Source organism: Tursiops truncatus, chromosome 1, assembly GCF_011762595.2.
Source record: "Tursiops truncatus isolate mTurTru1 chromosome 1, mTurTru1.mat.Y, whole genome shotgun sequence".
In the NCBI taxonomy this organism is placed as follows: Eukaryota; Metazoa; Chordata; class Mammalia; order Artiodactyla; family Delphinidae; genus Tursiops; species Tursiops truncatus.
The window spans coordinates 86,943,776-86,961,792 of NC_047034.1; the positions used below are offsets into that span (position 1 = coordinate 86,943,776).

An 18,017-nucleotide genomic window follows, 5' to 3' on the forward strand; every position below is an offset into this window, starting at 1 on the left:
ATTGATTAATATTAATTTCAGTACTAATTCCTGCAAATGGAGAAATTAATCACTTTCTAAGTCAGACATAGAAGTGCATGAAACATTCGGTCTTTAAAAATAGGGTCTTTGCCTTTCTACCAGCCATCCTTGCAGTGAGCCATCTGTCTTATACTTAGATTTAAATATATGAATGATTGATTATACTGCTACCCTAATTACCAGCTCAAGTACACTGTTCTAGCTTTGTGAGAGAGTACTTTACATGGCTGTCCACTTTTACCATCTTACAACATGTTACTGCCTTCAGTGCCTGGCACTGACCTGGAGGCGATGTGGAAGATAAAGGACACTAAAGAACATGGGTGCTTGCTGTACCCAGAAAAGGCAAAGATGGAAACCCTATGGCATAACTGAGTAACATGCTGTACTGCGAGCTCAGTTTCTCCCCACCACTCATCCCAGGAATCTCAGTGGTCCTGCGCTCAGAAGAAATAAATGTTGACACTCCAGAGCAGATAGAAATACAAAACATCACTTGCTGGGGAATTCAATTCAACAAACGTATACTGAGTGCCTACTATTGATCAGGCACTTTGGTAGTTGTTAGGAATATAAATTGGATAAGATCTGGCTCTGCCCTAGAGAAGCTCACAGTTGAGAGTGGTATGGAAAGCAATGACCACAAATCACTCTTACTTCAAGTCAAATTGTCAGCTAAGGTATGAAGGGTGAGGGAATTGTCTACACAACAGTTCCTCTTTTGTAAATGATTTGAATGATACCATCGAAAACACATTTTTAAGCCTAGGGTTGACTCTAAATTGGAGTTGCCAAAATGTCTGGAAACAGAAATTGTGTTCAGTGTGCCCACAACAATTTAAAGAAATAGTTTAGGTTCAAAGGGGACAATTGTTAGTTATTATCACCATGCCAAAATCAAGCAACAGAGATACAAGTTGCAGAACGACTGTTCTCTCAGTTTAACAACTAGAGCGTGACCAATTCCCTGTGGCAAGGCCAGCGGTGGAACATCAGGCACGGCCTAGGTACTGGTCTGGCTCCCGTCCCTCCCACCACGGACTTGAGATGTGAATTTCCTTTTTCATTTTCCTCTAATTTTTGCACCGATAGGAAACTCACTGTACTGAAAAGGCCAGGCTGCCCTCGCCAAACCTAACCAGAAACTGGGTCCTGGACTCTTCCTAATGGCTGAAATCTCAGCTACGAAAGGTAGTGTGAACTATCCACGGCAGAAGTGAAGTCCCTGAATGTCTTTAATGACCATTTTCTTCAGACTCCGGGTGCGAAACTCCTCAGTACCCATTACTCCGCTGGGCTTCTCATCCAAACAGGAGCGAAATTATCTACAGCCCTCCCGGCCTGGCGGTCTTTCACCCTCGAGTGGGCTCAGGATGCAGGCACCCGGCTTGCCTCTTGCCCAAGGCGCCCACCTGGCCTGCCACTCCCTGCCTCGACACCGCGGCGGCCCCACAGCAAGCCCCCATCCTCCCTCCCAGCCCGCCTCCGCCTTCGGCCACCTCGGCTCCGCGGAGCCAGCCTCCCCGGGGGGCCCAGGTGGATCTGGCGGGGCGAGGAGGCCGGCGCCCGCCGGCTGCGGTGCGGCCCAGGGCCAATCTGGAAGCCGCGCGACGGCGACGCGGCCTCGGGGGGCCGGAGAAGGGGCCGACTGGGCTGGGCGAGGGCTCCGTGGGGACGCCGAAGTGCAAAATATGGGCGTTCGGGTGGCCCAGAGGGACGAGGAGGGCGGCGAGGAAGAGCTGGGCCCGGCGGCTCCCAGGGAGCGGGGCGCGCGCCCGCGCGGTGGGCCGGAATCCGGAGGGGACGCGGAGGGGCGGGAGCGCGCCCCGCGGAGGAGGGAGGAGGAGGGCTGAGGAGGCGTCTCTTTGGAGGAGCCCGGCGGACAGCGCCAGACCCAGACCGAGCCTCGCGGCAGCGACAGCAACAGCAACAGGCGGCGGGCTCGGCGGGAGGCGGAGGCGGCGAAGGGGCGGGGAGATCGAGGAGGAGGGAGCCGGCCCCGCGCCGCCGCCTGTTCCCCGCCGCATGGACGAGCACCTCAGCCTCCTGCGCTCGCCGCCGCCGCCGCCCTCCGCCCGCCACCGCGCCCACCCGCCGCAGCACCCCGCGAGCGGCGACGGCGGCGGCGGCGGCGGCGGCGCCCACAAGCTGGTGAACCCCGGCTACGCAGAGCCCGCCGCGGGCCCCGAGCTGCCGCCGGACATGACGGTGGTGCCCGGGGACCACCTGCTGGAGCCGGAGGCGACCGACGGCGGGGGTGACCCGCCTCAGGGCGGCTGCGGTGGCGGCGGCGGCTGCGACCGCTACGAGCCGCTGCCGCCCGCGCTGCCCGCCGCCGGCGAGCAGGACTGCTGCGGGGAGCGCGTGGTCATCAACATCTCGGGGCTGCGCTTCGAGACGCAGCTCAAGACCCTCTGCCAGTTCCCGGAGACTCTGCTGGGCGACCCCAAGCGGCGCATGAGGTACTTCGACCCGCTCCGCAATGAGTACTTTTTCGACCGCAACCGGCCCAGCTTCGACGCCATCCTCTACTACTATCAGTCCGGGGGCCGAATCCGCCGGCCCGTCAATGTGCCCATCGACATCTTCTCCGAGGAGATCCGCTTCTACCAGCTGGGCGAGGAGGCCATGGAGAAGTTCCGCGAGGACGAGGGCTTCCTGCGGGAGGAGGAGCGGCCCCTGCCCCGCCGAGATTTCCAGCGCCAGGTGTGGCTGCTCTTCGAGTACCCGGAGAGCTCCGGGCCGGCCCGGGGCATCGCCATCGTGTCCGTGCTCGTCATCCTCATCTCCATCGTCATCTTCTGCCTGGAGACGCTGCCCGAGTTCCGCGATGAGAAGTACTACACCGCCTCGCCGTCGCAGGAGCTGTTCGAGACGGCCAGCAACAGCACGTCGGGGGCTCCCGCGGGAGCCTCCAGCTTCTCGGATCCCTTCTTCGTGGTGGAGACTCTGTGCATCATCTGGTTCTCCTTTGAGCTGCTGGTGCGGTTCTTCGCTTGCCCCAGCAAAGCCACCTTCTCGCGAAATATCATGAACCTGATAGACATTGTGGCCATCATCCCTTATTTCATCACTCTGGGCACCGAGCTGGCTGAGCGACAAGGCAATGGACAGCAAGCCATGTCCCTGGCCATCCTGAGAGTCATCCGCCTGGTGAGGGTCTTCCGCATCTTCAAGCTCTCCCGCCACTCCAAGGGGCTGCAGATCCTGGGGCAGACGCTGAAGGCTTCCATGCGGGAGCTGGGGCTGCTCATTTTTTTCCTTTTTATTGGGGTCATCCTTTTCTCCAGCGCGGTTTATTTTGCGGAGGCAGACGACCCCACTTCAGGTTTTAGCAGTATCCCTGATGCCTTCTGGTGGGCTGTGGTAACCATGACGACCGTAGGTTACGGTGACATGCACCCAGTGACCATAGGGGGCAAGATTGTGGGGTCACTCTGTGCCATCGCTGGTGTCTTGACCATTGCTTTGCCAGTCCCTGTGATTGTTTCCAACTTCAATTACTTCTACCACCGGGAGACAGAAGGGGAAGAGCAAGCCCAGTACCTGCACGTGGGAAGTTGCCAGCACCTCTCCCCTTCAGCCGAGGAGCTCCGGAAAGCGAGGAGTAACTCGACTCTAAGTAAGTCGGAGTATATGGTGATCGAAGAGGGGGATATGAACCATAGCACTTTCCCCCAGACCCCCTTCAAAACGGGCAATTCCACGGCCACCTGCACCACGAACAATAATCCCAACTCCTGTGTCAACATCAAAAAGATATTTACCGATGTTTAATATATGAAACAAGTGACATGCTGTGCCCAGTATTGTGTGGAACGTGCCCCCTTGGTCTGTGTATGCCCTTGTTTTATACATTTCCAGACCATTCATCAAGGAAAGGACATGGAGAAGTGGAAAGCACACTTCATTCTCTCTCTCCCTACTGCTTCATACTGAAACAGGTGTCTGTTTTGCAAGTGGGCTGCATTCTCTCAGCTCTCCTTTTTTTCTCTCTCTCCCTCTCTTAATATTTCGAACAACAAACTTACTTTAAACTTGATTTTTAGCACATGCTCTGTAAAAAAAAAAAAAAAAAAGACAAAAAAGAAAACCAAACAAAAAAAACTACATCCTGGAAGGAAATGAAACTAAAGAACAGAGTAACTGTCTAACCTCAGAATCCAAAGGCAGCTGTTTCTTTACTAAGTAAAGCAGGCACATACTTAAAGGATGCTTCGGTTTGATGGACCCATCAACATTATTGAATATTTAGTTCAATTGCCAACACTGTGGATAGGTGGATGAAAAGTCTATTTAGAACAATGACTTGTAAACCCACCGTAAGTTTATTTGTTTTCAACTGGAATTTCTATTTGGAAGCCCCCCTCCCGGAATTTTAAGGATCTCTACAACTTTGAACTAAGGGAAATGCCCAAGATGTCCCGATCTGACTAATTAGTTTAACTCTTTGGGGCTTGTTAAGCATTTCGAAAGTATTAGACTAAGAGATTCCTATGAAATTCTGTATTCATTCTAGCTAACATCTATCAAAGTCTAGAAACAGATGTTTTCAGTGCTGCTGAGAGAAACAAAAAAATTTCCTAATGCATCTGAGAGATAAGCTTCTGCAGTATCACAAGAAGATTAAAGTGGCAGACACTCCTTCCAGCAGAAGTTACTAATTCGGACCTGACTGATGCAGTTCCCATAGCAACCCATGTTTCCCGGGAAACCCGAAAAGGTTGTCATGGCATCTCTTGCTCTCTAGCCCCACCCCCTAGCCCCTGCTGTTTCCACAGTAACCTTTCCAGATGGTTCCTACTTACATGATTTCACAAGGAAAACCACTGTTTGAATAAACCGCACAAGTAAAGTCTGAGAATCCAAAGTGGTGAAATGAATCACAAAATGCATATTTTTACTACAGAAAATCACTGATGTCATCCCATATTGACTGAATTGAAAAGGAAAATATCGTCATTGGAATGTTAAATATACACTACAGTAAGCCACGATTTGAATGAAATGCCAGTAATTAGGCAATCATTTTAAAAGATGCTTCTCTACTGTTTTCTTTTCCCAAGAAGCCAAAAAATGAAGTTAAAAAGCAAATGTCAAAGTGTTCTGCACATAAGCAAGTGAAAGATTCAGTCAATATACCTGAAACCTTACTACAAGGGACCTTCAGACTTCCTCTTTCAAAACATTATCCAGATCCCACAACAACAGTGTCACCATCACAGCCCTTGAAAAACTAAATATACTTGAAAAATATAAAGGATGCACACTTTTAACTGAGGGAATTGCAGACAATCAATAAGAAGGAGGAACAGGAAGTAACCAAACCTTGGGGAAGTACTTGCAAGTTTCAGCCATGTGCCAGGGATGGCCAGAAGACAGCATCAGGTGAGCACTGTGGGAGCTACTGAGAACACTCTCTTTTTGTACAGGGAACCAGGGGGGTACCATTCATATCTAGATTTGTGCTAACTTGCAAAATCAATAGTTTTATATTCATTATATGCTAGGTGCCTTTTAAAGATCATTTATAACACCTTTTCTGTTTGATGTCCAGGTTGCCAACTATTCTTTGGTTTCCATTGTTTATTGCAAAAAAGTGGGAAAAGGGTCATTTCTCTTCAGAATAACCTTCACCCAAACTGAGCTGAAAATGATTCCATTCCTTTTACTAACCTCCTTGGCTTCTGAACAACGTGTTTCCCCTGAAAAAAGGATAAAAGGCAGACCTGCTGTTAGATTATTGGTCTGATTTCATTTACATAATTATTTAGTAGTGTGCAATTGTACAATTCTTCAAAACAAAGATGGTTAAAATTGCAATAAGGATAACATTTTATTTTAGCATATTCCATTAATTGAATATACATTATATAAAGTATAAATTATACACTATCCACAATTGCTTTTTGGTTTGATAGGTTTAACTATTTTATCCTAGAGTAAGTGAGAGTAACACTATTTTTAAAGCTCATAAAATATTTTCAGGTAGTCAGAAGCCTACTTACTTTATTACTTGTGCATTTGAGACAGTGAAAAATAATGATTACAACTATATAAGGGGGAAGAGGAGAAAAAACAAAAACAAAAAACAAACAGAAGCAAGAAATCTGTGTACCTGGTCATAGAGTCATTGTTCTTATATATGGTCTTCGAAATAGAACTCCTTTATCTAGTTCCCTTTGCTACTTGTTTGAGCCTTTAACATTGATCCACCTTTTGACCAAACTTTTGGTATTCTTAATGACCAGAAGTTGTTTTTAGGACCCATTTTAGTGGTGATATGTAGATACACTCTAGTAATTACATAAGAATAATTTTTGTATCTGTTCTTAAAAGATGTTAGCATAAAGATGAACAAAGTGCAGTAACAGTTTTATTCACAGTTATTCAGAAGATGTAGAAACCCTGATTAGTTCTATAAGTAAATTATGGTTGTGCCATAATTTTTGGAATTGTATGGTTTTAAAATAACAGTAATACAAAGGAGACTTTTTTAACCCAGAAAAATATGACTTTTGAGTCATAACTTTGAGGCAGTATTATTCCTTCTGGTCGCCATATTGTAAGCTCCTTGAAGGTTATAGGTTCTGTACAGGTCTTGACAAAGTTTTGGATTCTAGTGCCCAGCACCAAATGTAGCACCTTGTTTGTATTCAATACATTTGATGAGTGAATGGCTATTATCTTACATTAGTGTTATTTTCAGGCTTTTAATGAAGTGATTTAAAGCAAAAGTTCTGCAGTCATATTGCCAGGGTTTGAATACTGTATGACCTTGAGCAAATTACTTAATCTCTCTGTGCTTCAGTTTCCTTATTTGTAAAATGAGGATAATAAATAGTACCTCATAGGGTTGTTGTGTTACCCTCATAGGGTAAATGTTAATGCAGGTATATTGCATCAGAGATTTTGCCAAGAGATTACATTACATTATTTGCTAAGGGATTACATTATGATTGTGATCATTACAGGCACTGTATAATTAATATCAAGCCTTGTGAATGGCATGAAATACATCAATTATCAGTGTCTTCCTATTTACTTTCTATAATAACAATAATAATTACGATTTGTTAAGGGTCAATCATGTCCAGGACACTTCTCAACTCTGCAAGGTAAGTGGTATTAACCCTATCTTAGGAGGGTAAAAAACAGATGGTTAAAGCTAAGTGATTTCCCTAAGACTTCACAGCTAGCAAGAAATCCAGCGTGATTTAAAGCTAGGTCATTGTGGCCCCAAAACCCATGTTCCCTTTATTGAGTGACTTGAAAGAGATTGAGAAAATAAATTTCTTATGCTTTTAGGTTTGACTTCAGCCCATGTTACTAATTAATGAATTCATGTGAAGAACATATTTCCAGAAACGTAATTCATTCAGCGTACCGAAAAATTAACCCTTTTTTAACCATCAGATATATTTAACCATAGGGACCAAATACGGTATTTAAATCAGATGAAGAGACTGACTTTTCTAGTAACAAAAGATTATTTTCTTACACGATTGATTTATCTGGATTTAATATTATAGTACTCAGAAAGTATAATTAGTCTTGGTAGTGATACCTGCTAGGACAATGGATATTTTTTCAGTTTTAAGATTAATTTCCTATTTTCATGTGTTTTAATCTACAAGAGATGATAGTATTGCTACTATGCAGATTATTATTTTTCCATCTTCTCATACTTTGCTTAGGTTACTGAAGAACCATGCCAGAAAATAGTATAAACATTTTGACTGTCCCTTATTAAGAAGGGGGAAATTACTTAGAACAATAGCATGGAAAGCAGAAGGAGGTTGCCATTTCATTGAAATTTGTGACATTATTGCCTAACCTAACCACACCATGAATCTTTAAGAGCAACTGTGCTTAAAAAAACAATTAGAATATAATAGTGACCCACATGATAGTTGTAGCCCCTTCCCTGAGGTCCTAAGGTATTTAGAAAATGAAAATGGGTAGTGAATTGGGCTTAGAGCAGAATGCTAATGAGTCTGAGTTTACACATGCTACTTAGCTTTGTCAAACCACAGACTTCACTGAGCTCAATTGCTTGTTTTGAATGTTGAAAGGTATACGTATGTCTGTGTGTACAAGAGATTCATGGGAGGAGGTGTGATTGGATCAACACACATCTGTCAAAACCCTGGGAAAATGTATATACCCTATAGCTGGTGAATCCAGAGATAAAAACAATAACATTGTTATTGTTTTATTTCTTATGTATTGTTTTAAACTGATATTATAGCAAATTTAAATACCCACCAACTAAGGTGACATAATCACAAATGGCTACACATAAGAGGAGTGTTATATCAGTTATTTCTCAACTTTGAAATAAAATTTGGGGATTGAAATTTTAAATACACAGTATGAAGACATTCAAAGCTATGGTTCATATACATAAAGCTTATTGTTTACCTCTTTGGTATATAACATACTCAAGTAATTGCTTTGCTGGTCATATATAAATCCAATATATATAATATATGCCAATAATCTATTCCTTTGAGAACCGTAACTGTAATTTACTGACTTCTCAATACATTTAAAATGTCAACATTTTCTACAGTAGTTACGAGTTCTTTCTACCTCTCAACTGTGAATAGAAGTGATAGCCCCTCCCACTAAGAAATGCAGAGAAGCACATGTGCCCCTGAGTCTGAAGACTTACAGAAACACTGTGAGATAGAGGTAAATGGGGAAGAGGATATTGAGGGATTGCATTTTAGGGTGGGGTTTTTTCTTACTGTTTTGTATTTGGCCTTTTAAACTAAGGAGAATAAGACTATTGCTTTTATACTACTAATTTCCTACATTTTGTGTAGTAATTTTATACATAAATGAAACCACTTGTTTTTTATAACCTGCTGAAAGTGGTTGATAATCTTTGAGAGAAGGCAAATCAGGGAAGACAAGAAGAAGGGAAGCCATGCAGAACCCAAACCTTACCACTGTTACTCAGCCCCCAACCTCCTGCCAGAAAATGGCCATTGCCACAGAGTATACATGATAATAGTATTCTTTAAATTATTCAGACAGGTTAGAAAATTTTCAAATATTTGTCTTTGTTTTCAGTGATGCTATGAACTAATTTTGCCTTTGACATTGTAAAGAAAAAACATTTTACAAAAAAAGTTTTCATGTTTTTTCTCTCTCTTTTTTTCTTTTTTTTGGTACTGGATGTGTTTTTTCTTACATTTCAGAGTTTGCACCATTAAACCATCAAATGCATTAAAGAGGAGATCTGGAAAAGAGGCTTCATCATTTTCTTGGGAGCCATTTTATTATTGTTGCAATCTAAATAGTGCAGAATAGGAACTCTCGCTTGAAAAGTAAATCCTGGGATTCTGATTGTTAGTAAGATAACATTTAAATGAACAAAAAATCATGTTTCCTCCTATCTGAAAAATGTTAGGAATAAACCTGTGCATGCAGGGCTCTGACTTTGCAGATCCAGGGATCATAGCCCCCAGCATGGTGATAGGGAATGGAGAGGAGCTTTTTCTCTACCGATGAGCCCCCAACCTCACCCTCACCCCTCCCTTGAGAGCACAAAGGCTCTGGGGAATCTCTATGGAGATCCCCACCAACTCCTTAGAATGAAAATCAGCATTGTTGCCTACGTGTTATGGGCCAATCAGCACTGCTGTTTCACTTGTTTTCCACTAAGTTTATTTTAAACTCTTTTTCTTTAAGAATCCTAAGGTTCTTATTTTTTTGCATTTAAACATGTTCCTTAAATTAAAGCCTTTAATTTAATTTGGAAGAGAAACCAGTGGGGTTAATTTATTACACACACGCCCCCCCCCCACACACACACGCATGCATGCATGCACACACACTTCACCTCTTCATAGGTTATTTCCTATCCTAAGATGTATTTACTTGTTGTCTGTAGATCTAAACATTCTAATTCTTTTTCTGAAAATTAGAATATTTCCAAAATATTTGCTTTCATTCATATTGCAGCATAAACATTTACAAATCATTTTTATTTTTTAAAGCCTTGCTTAAAAAGCAGTTTTATTGTATCTATTAATGTAGTAATATGTATTAGATTCAAAAAGTAGTAAATACATTCAGTCTATAACTGAGTTTTGTCATTTCGCCTCCTAAATATCTCTATAAAGAATCTACTTTTCTAGATCGCTACCACTACCAGAGTCTACACTCCTATCACCTCTATGCTGGATAAGTGTGAAGGTCTCTTAACTGGCCTTCCCACATTTCCTGTGGCCAACCTGACCCTCTCTCCACCTGCTAGCCAGAATGATCTTTTCGAGACTCAATCTGATTATATCACCTGCCTCTGCTTAAAATTCTCTCAAGGTCTTTTCCTGTTCTTTGGGTCTATTAGTATAGAGACCCAAAGGCCTAACATAGCCTTCATGGCCCCATAGGATCTGGCTCAGCCCTCGTGTCTAGCCTTATCCTATACCTGTGCTCCTTCCCTCATTCTGCTGTACTCCAGCAACCCTGATCTTCTTCCAATTACAGAATAAGCTCCCTTTTTAAGAATGGGGATCTTTGCAAATGTTCCCACTACTGGCCCCTTCCTTCCCTCCTCATCTCATTCACTTCTATTTTTACTTCAGTACTTCCTCCAAGATATCGCTCATGACTGGTTTAATCAATTCCTCTATTATGGTATATTTCATCAAATTTAAGTGCTTTTGATTATTAGAACCACCATTATTTTATATGCCTTTAAAAACAAAGAAAATCTGCCAATTATATGGGAAAGTACCAGTGATTTTAAGGTACATCCTAATTTCATAGCTGCTCAAATCTAAAACAGTATATCTTAGAATGAGTTGAATATAGTATGTTATCTTGACATAGCTGTAATTTTACATTAATTTGTGTTGTATAATTAATGTCTATTTCCTCTGTGAGAGAGGGGACTGTATCTCTCTTTGTTCACCGTTGAATCCCTTCCCATTCTCTCTGGAATCTGTTCAGGCTTTCACCCCTACCACTTCACCAAAAGTGTACTTTTCAGGGTCAGTGGTGACCTCCTATAGCTATACCCAGGGCCATTTCTCAGTAATCATTTCATTTGACCTATCAGAAGCATTTGGCACTGTAGAATACATTCCCACTTCTGGGAAGAAATTTTTCATTTAACTTTCAGGATACCACACTCTGGATTTTCTTCCTACCTCTCTGACCTTTCCTACTCAAACTCTTTTACTGGTTCTTCCTCACCTCTCCCGGGTCTTCATGTTGGAGAAACCCATGCTCCATGGCTTAGTCCTTAGACCTCTTTTCTTTCTGAATTCAGTCTTATTCTCATAGCTTTAGGTGATCTATACGTAAATTTATATCTCCCACTTGGACCCCTCTCCCGAACTCTGGATTGAATTTCCGATTGTCTACTTGACATGTCCACTTGCACAGCTAATGTCTATCTCCAACTTAATATATCCAAAACTGAGCTTCCTTCTCCTCCCCCACCCCCGCCATCAAGCCTATGCCTCCTGACTTCTTCCCCATCTCAGTTACTGGCAACTTCAATTTTCCAGTTGCTCAAGCTAAAATCCTTCGAATCGTCCTTCTCTCTTTCTCTTACACCCCTTATCCAATCTGTCTGCAAATCCTATTGGCTCCACTTTTTAAATGTTTCCAGAGTCTTACCACTTCTGCTACCATCCAAGCCATCGTTATCTCTCATCTGGTTTTTACAGATGATTTTCGACCTTCCTGACTGGCCCCCTGCCTCCTATCCTTTCCCCTGCCTGGGTCTATTCTCAACATAATGGCCAGAGTGTTCCTTTTAAAACACTTGTCAGATCATGTTACTTCTTTGCGGCAAAACCCCCACTTGGCTCCCCGTTTCACACAGAGTATAAACTAAAGACCTTACAGTGGCCTACAAGGCCCTACCTCATCTAGCCCCCGTTACCCTTCTGATCTTATTTCTGATTCCTCTTCAGATTCATCCTTAACTGCAGCTGCACTGGCCTCCTTGCTTTTCCTCAAATATATCTGGCATGCTCTATTCAGGTCTCTGTACTTCCTATTCCCCTGCCTGGAAGGCTGTAGCGTCTGCTCTCTGCACGGCTCGTTCTTTCACCTCCTTAGGTGTCACTGTCTCGGTGGAGCCTCTCCTGGCTGCTCTGTTTAAAATTGCCACCTCCACAGGACTCCCTATACCTTCCTCTGATCTGTTTTATCCTCTAAAGTATTAGACATTTCAGTTACTTTGTTTATTGCTGTCTTCCCTTCACTTCCATGAGAACAAAGATTTTTGTCTGTTCTTTGGGACTGTATCCTCCAAGGCCTAGAATATTACCTGGAATAAGGTTAGTGCTTAATGAGTATTTATTTGAGGGAGCGAAGGGAATAGCATTCCAGTTTGAGCGTTTTTAAACTACAAACAAAGTGTTCGTGTTGTGTATCTATGCTTCATTTTATCACCGTGAGGCTTGTACTCCTCACCATGCTCTTTTGGATGAAATTCCTCGTCATTGGTTCACTGGAGAAGCCTTCCATTTGGCAAAACATGCTCCAGCAGGGGCGTGTTAAATATAACATTATATGTGATGTCGCTCCTAATCGCCAAGGGTATCTGGAAGTCAGAATGCCTCACAGAGACGGTGTTTCCTACCTAATAGCTAATAGAATGCTCTTTATAAATGATATTCAGTATATACTTGTTGACTGGTTGACCCAAGTAGTACAGACAGCAAAAATCAGAACAAGCAAGTAATATATCCAGGAACTTACCTATCTAGCAGACATTCTAAGAAACTTCCCTGTAAGTTCAGTCTTGGTTTCAGTTAATAGTGAGTCCTTAAACACCCATGGGGGCTTCAGGACTATGGAAACTGATTGAATAAATTATTAGAGATCTCATCAATGAATCACGTTAAAGAATTATATTACTGTACATAAGGCCTTACTGGATAAAATTATTTATTTTACAACATAACCTAATTTTTCATGTAGTTGTCAAGTTATGTGGTAGGATCACAAAAATCGGCTATTTTTAAAAGTGATTTGTTCATGTATGAAAGAAGATCCATCCATGAGAAATAAGGGTGGATTCTTAGAATGACAGTTATAATGGCAAAACTTAAGCTGCTTCTAAATAAAATAAGATGGAAGGTGAGAGGCAGTCCAGTAGCATATGTTGGTATTGGGAGATTCCTAGCAGCCTTGAAAAGCCAAAGTGTAGTATGGAATTACTGAAACTAATTAAAACATTGATATAAATGAGTACTGCAGATATTGCCATGATTTTAGGCAATATGATAACAAATGCACTTTCTTCTGTAGGAAATGGGGATTCTCCTGATGTGAATAGCAAGGAACTTTCCCCACACCACTTCTGAATTTTCTCCTTTCCCTGGATTTCTCAGGCAGACCAGACCAGAGATTCACCTGGGTGTTGCCTCTGCACATGCAGTGGCACAATTTCCTTACCAGATACGTCACCAAATTAATCAAAGCTAATGCATGTCTGCATATGCTTGAGGTTACATCTGTAGACCAGTAGAACTTAGAAACTCTTTCATCTTCTATCACTTTGTACAATTAAGACCACATACGACAGAGATCATTTCTCTCTTCTGAGGACCCATTGTTAGGACTTTTTAAAGAAATGACACAGACTAGAGAATTGAAAATGCATAATTTTCATTTCTTTTTTTTTTTTCTGGTTTTGGGTGAGGAATTGTAACATTGTTTATTTTTATTATTTAACTCAATATGGGTTTTTCCAGATATTCTGTTGTAACCTGGTATAGCCAAGGTATTAGATATTTAAGAGGCAGCCTCACATGCCATTACATTTTATATTTACCTCAGGTAAGACTACAGGACAAAACAAAATACCTGGTGTATTTGAGGAAGAGCAATGTGTATTTGAGGAATTCACTAATCTATTACTTTTATAAGAAATTGTAATTAAAATCAGTTAAACAAGAGTGACTATATGTGAGATTTAAAAATGTAGTAAGCGACTAAAATCCATAGAGAGAAATAATTTCTCCAAGTAAGAACTGTGCCTGAGTTGCTTTATACCTAGATTCTGTAAACTTTTTACCTGCAAACATTTTAACTCATTTTGAAAGGTCAATTTATATTGCTATAAATTATATTACTATAAATATATTACTATGTGAATTGAGGAGATTTATTTTTAGTAGACCTAAATACTGCTTAAAGTAGTATTGCTTATACCTCACAGCTCATTTTCGCATGACTTTCAGATTTTTGACAAAGCTCACATCTTGGCACATTACCAGTTTTAATTACTGCGTGAGTTTAAACTTTTTCTGCTCCCCAAGAGTGCATAATTTCCAAGAGGACAATCAGAGAATTATACATAACTTAGCAAGAACTCTTTCTAGTCCTTGGGGCTAATTCATGACCATTTAGCTGGTAGAATTTGTAGAAGTTGTTGATGTGCAGCCAACTGCAAGTTATTTAGTAGATGTCAAAGTATAGACACACGAGGACAAAGTTCCCATAACACCGCGTCACAGAATGATTTCAGCTTTTTCCTCATCAGACACGAGTTAGTGAGGCTAACAGGTAACCTGGATATCTGCACCTCTTTCATTTAGGCCTGAGTAGAGGTATCAGTTACTTTTTCACAGACTTGATAGCTATTGAAATTTGACTATTCTTTTCCTTTTTTCTTGCTTTATATGTTAGAATATTTATTTGGTCAAATATTGATATCTTCAATTATAAGTCACCATTATACTTTCTTTCTCTCTTCTGTAATTTTGATACTTAAGTCAATGTTCATTTTTCTAAGCCCTTCAACCCATTTCTTAGCCACTAATAGAAACAATACGATTACCATCTAAAATCACTTTTATTTTTTGTTTTGTTTCTGTTGAATTGCAACTCCTTCCGCACCTACAGTCTATTAGGATGCCAAGCTGTACCAGACTTAATAATCCCAAGAGCCTTGAAGCAGGTATTGACACATGAAGTTAAAGAAAGCCCCAGCCCCTTATATAAAAAGGGTGCATCAAGAAAAGAATAGCTTAATAGAACCATCTCAAGGTAATCAAAGCTGCAGTAGCATTGAGCAGAAGCTAGGCACTGAGGAAATAAAAAGATTATCATATCATTCATGTTACTTGTGATTTCTTATAATTAGTTGTCATCAATAGCTAGTAGACCACTGTAATTTTAAAACTTTCATAATGAACATTAAGTGTACTATGATGCAAGAATGTACTCTTGCTTTTTGACTGAAGACCAGGGTTAAGAAGAAGTTACTTCCTTCATGAAGGATGAGCAAGTATAATCCAGACCAAAAAGGAAGACTTTTCACTAGATAATTTCCCAGAATAGTAGGTATACACCATGTAGTTTAGTGAGTGAATGAGTCTTGCATGAAAAGCACAGTCAAATTCCAGATGGCCATCATCAGGCATTTACAACGGTTTTGAGACACCTGCTAAGACCAGGAGTATTTATGAGAAACAGTCTTCTCTATGTATTATGATGGATTATGTTCACATATCGAAATCTGAAGCTGGGTGTAGGATTTTCTGTTTTTGTATGTATAAGTATCACAATTAGTAAATCTCTAGAGTACATAAACCTAATTTTTATATATCCATTCATTGATTCAACGTATATTTACTGAATAGCTCCTATGTGTAGACACTGTACAAAGTAATAGGGATTTATTCATTCACTGAGCATATAAAGTATCTACTGTGTGCCAGACACCATTCTGTATTCTGAATGTAGCAGTGAACAAGACAGTTGTGCTGCCTTATGCTATTTTTAAGAAACACTTTATTATCCTTATTTCCAGATGATTTTTTTGTAGTTGGGGAAAGGAAAGCAATACACTTGAACTCTTATTTCTTGGTTCTCCACAGACCTTGGTTAAGTGGCTATTGTTATCTTAATTTTTTATTCCCTAAAGTGGTATATAACTGTACAGAGTTCATATTTTAAAGGATCAATAGATTTGAAAGTTATTTGTAATGACAGGGTAATCTGTCATTACAGATTATCTGTAGTTCTAGGTACTACATTTGTAGTACCTAGAACATGGCTGTCAAAATACTCATTTTGAGACTGTTTCTCTCTCTCCTTTTTTTTCCTCTCCATAACACTTATCTACTCACTTCAAAGGAGTTCTCTTCTTAGATTACCACAGTGGGATGTACAGGCAGAAAAACAACACCTTGAAAATACATTGAGAAAATTGATACATGTATTTTTCTAAAAATCAGTAGACAGTACCTTTCAGATGGTTCTAAAGATGAAGATAAATTTTGCTATTCCAAAAACAATCACATTGGTTTAGACTACATTTGGAGTTCATCATTAATAAGGGGAAAAAGGTTCATAATTTCAGCATACTCTGAAACTGTTTCTGACTTGTCAATTAAAAGCCCTCAATATGTGGTTAATGCATTTAGAAAATTAAGTTGCTCAAACTTCTCAAGGTAACAGTAAAAAAAAAAATAAAGTTTTTAAAAGTGTAATGAGTAGAATATTTAATATTGACCTAACGTCTACAATTTTTTAAAAACTAAATATACAGTAAATTATTGTGTTTACTCTGTCCAACAGATACCTGACGAGCCCTACGTAAAGAACTGTAGAGCTGCACTGACCAGTAGGATGCTCTTTTTAAATTGCTTAGATCAAGAATACAGTGTTGGTTATATTGCTGATGGACAGTGATCTGTCTGCCAGCACATACTTTTGTTTCAGTTGACATTAAATAACATGTCTCTAAGAAATGCTTCATATACAAGAAACAGCTCTGAACCTGGAGGATTCTCTTCAAATTGTGTGCAATATAAAAGATATTGACCAAGAAATAAAGAAGAACATTAAAAATAATAAAGTATCATTTCAACCTTTTGACATTTTGATGATATTTAATCATCCAAAAACTAATCACTACTGCTAATAAAGAAAACCTAAATGTTTGTTTCTAACAAGGCAACTTATTACACTGTTTTCTTCTTTCATTTAATTACTGGACTACGTTTCATCATGATGTATATTAATGTTATCTCCTCTGTTCTGAGTTATGTGCAACTTTATTTGTGAACGTGTGTTTTGTACCAAAGCCTCTCATACATAAATTAGCCCGTTTATATGTAAATAAGCGAAGTCTACACTGTGCCCAGATGAATGGTATTAAAGACAGACTTGCCTAAAAGAAATGTGCCTTGCTTGATTAAACATTCTTTTATTTTTTGATTCAAAATGATAGATTTGCAAATTAGTCTTGTAGGTAGGTTTTAGCAGAGCTTAACTTTAAAAAATATAGTAGTACCTATTATATGTTTAAGTTGTCTATCTTAACTAAAATTTTAACATTTAGTTATACCTTTCAACAGTTCATATAGAATATACTAATTTAATTTAGTTTTCATATGATGTTTGGTGTGGTGAGACAAAGCACATTCTTAAAGATATATACAATATTTCATCTAATGTTTTAAGAATTTCTTTAAAAATTGTATCTGTAAAAGTTTTCTTGACTCATTTTCTATTTTTATATTCTTTTAGAAATGGAACTTTTTTCAGTTAAAAAGAAAAGCAAAGTTTTATTTGTAAAAGAGATTTAGGAGATCATGAAAATGGTTTCCCATTTGGGGACATTTCACTTCTGTGCCATTATTAATGTATTTACTGTGACATTTCAGCAGAATGGTAGCTATTTGCATATTATTTAATAAGCCTTATGGAAAGTTAAACTGTGAACATTTAATATAAAGAAGACTTTTCATTTCCATATTTCATTTTCAAAATATACCTGAACAAATGTGTAAAACTCCAACCTCCTGCTATTTAAATGTATAACAATGCTAAGTTATAATACGAGTACTTGTAGAATTTCAATTACTATCAAAATATTGTTGTAGGAAAGCCAAAATTATAACACTTTTTGATGTCCTGTAGAAGGAAATGCAGGTGATGAATTTCACTGTTAACATATAAGAATCAGTAACTGAAACAATCTTATACCTACTAGCAGCGAAACA

General features: G+C 40.2%; 1 protein-coding gene across 1 annotated transcript; it reads left to right on the forward strand.

The window, feature by feature from the left end:
• The first annotated feature begins 1,919 nt into the window (after positions 1-1,919).
• On the forward strand, positions 1,920-16,884 carry KCNA3 (potassium voltage-gated channel subfamily A member 3). Its single transcript, XM_033862122.2, has 2 exons — positions 1,920-5,409; positions 16,588-16,884. Exon 1 carries the CDS (start codon positions 2,047-2,049, stop codon positions 3,796-3,798), a length of 1,752 nt encoding a protein of 583 aa, XP_033718013.1. The 5' UTR covers positions 1,920-2,046; the 3' UTR covers positions 3,799-5,409; positions 16,588-16,884.
• The last annotated feature ends 1,133 nt before the right edge of the window (positions 16,885-18,017 follow it).

Excerpts from the sequence above, each read along its gene's own strand:
- KCNA3 (XM_033862122.2), top strand. The coding sequence starts at position 2,047 with ATGGACGAGCACCTCAGCCTCCTGCGCTCGCCGCCGCCGCCGCCCTCC.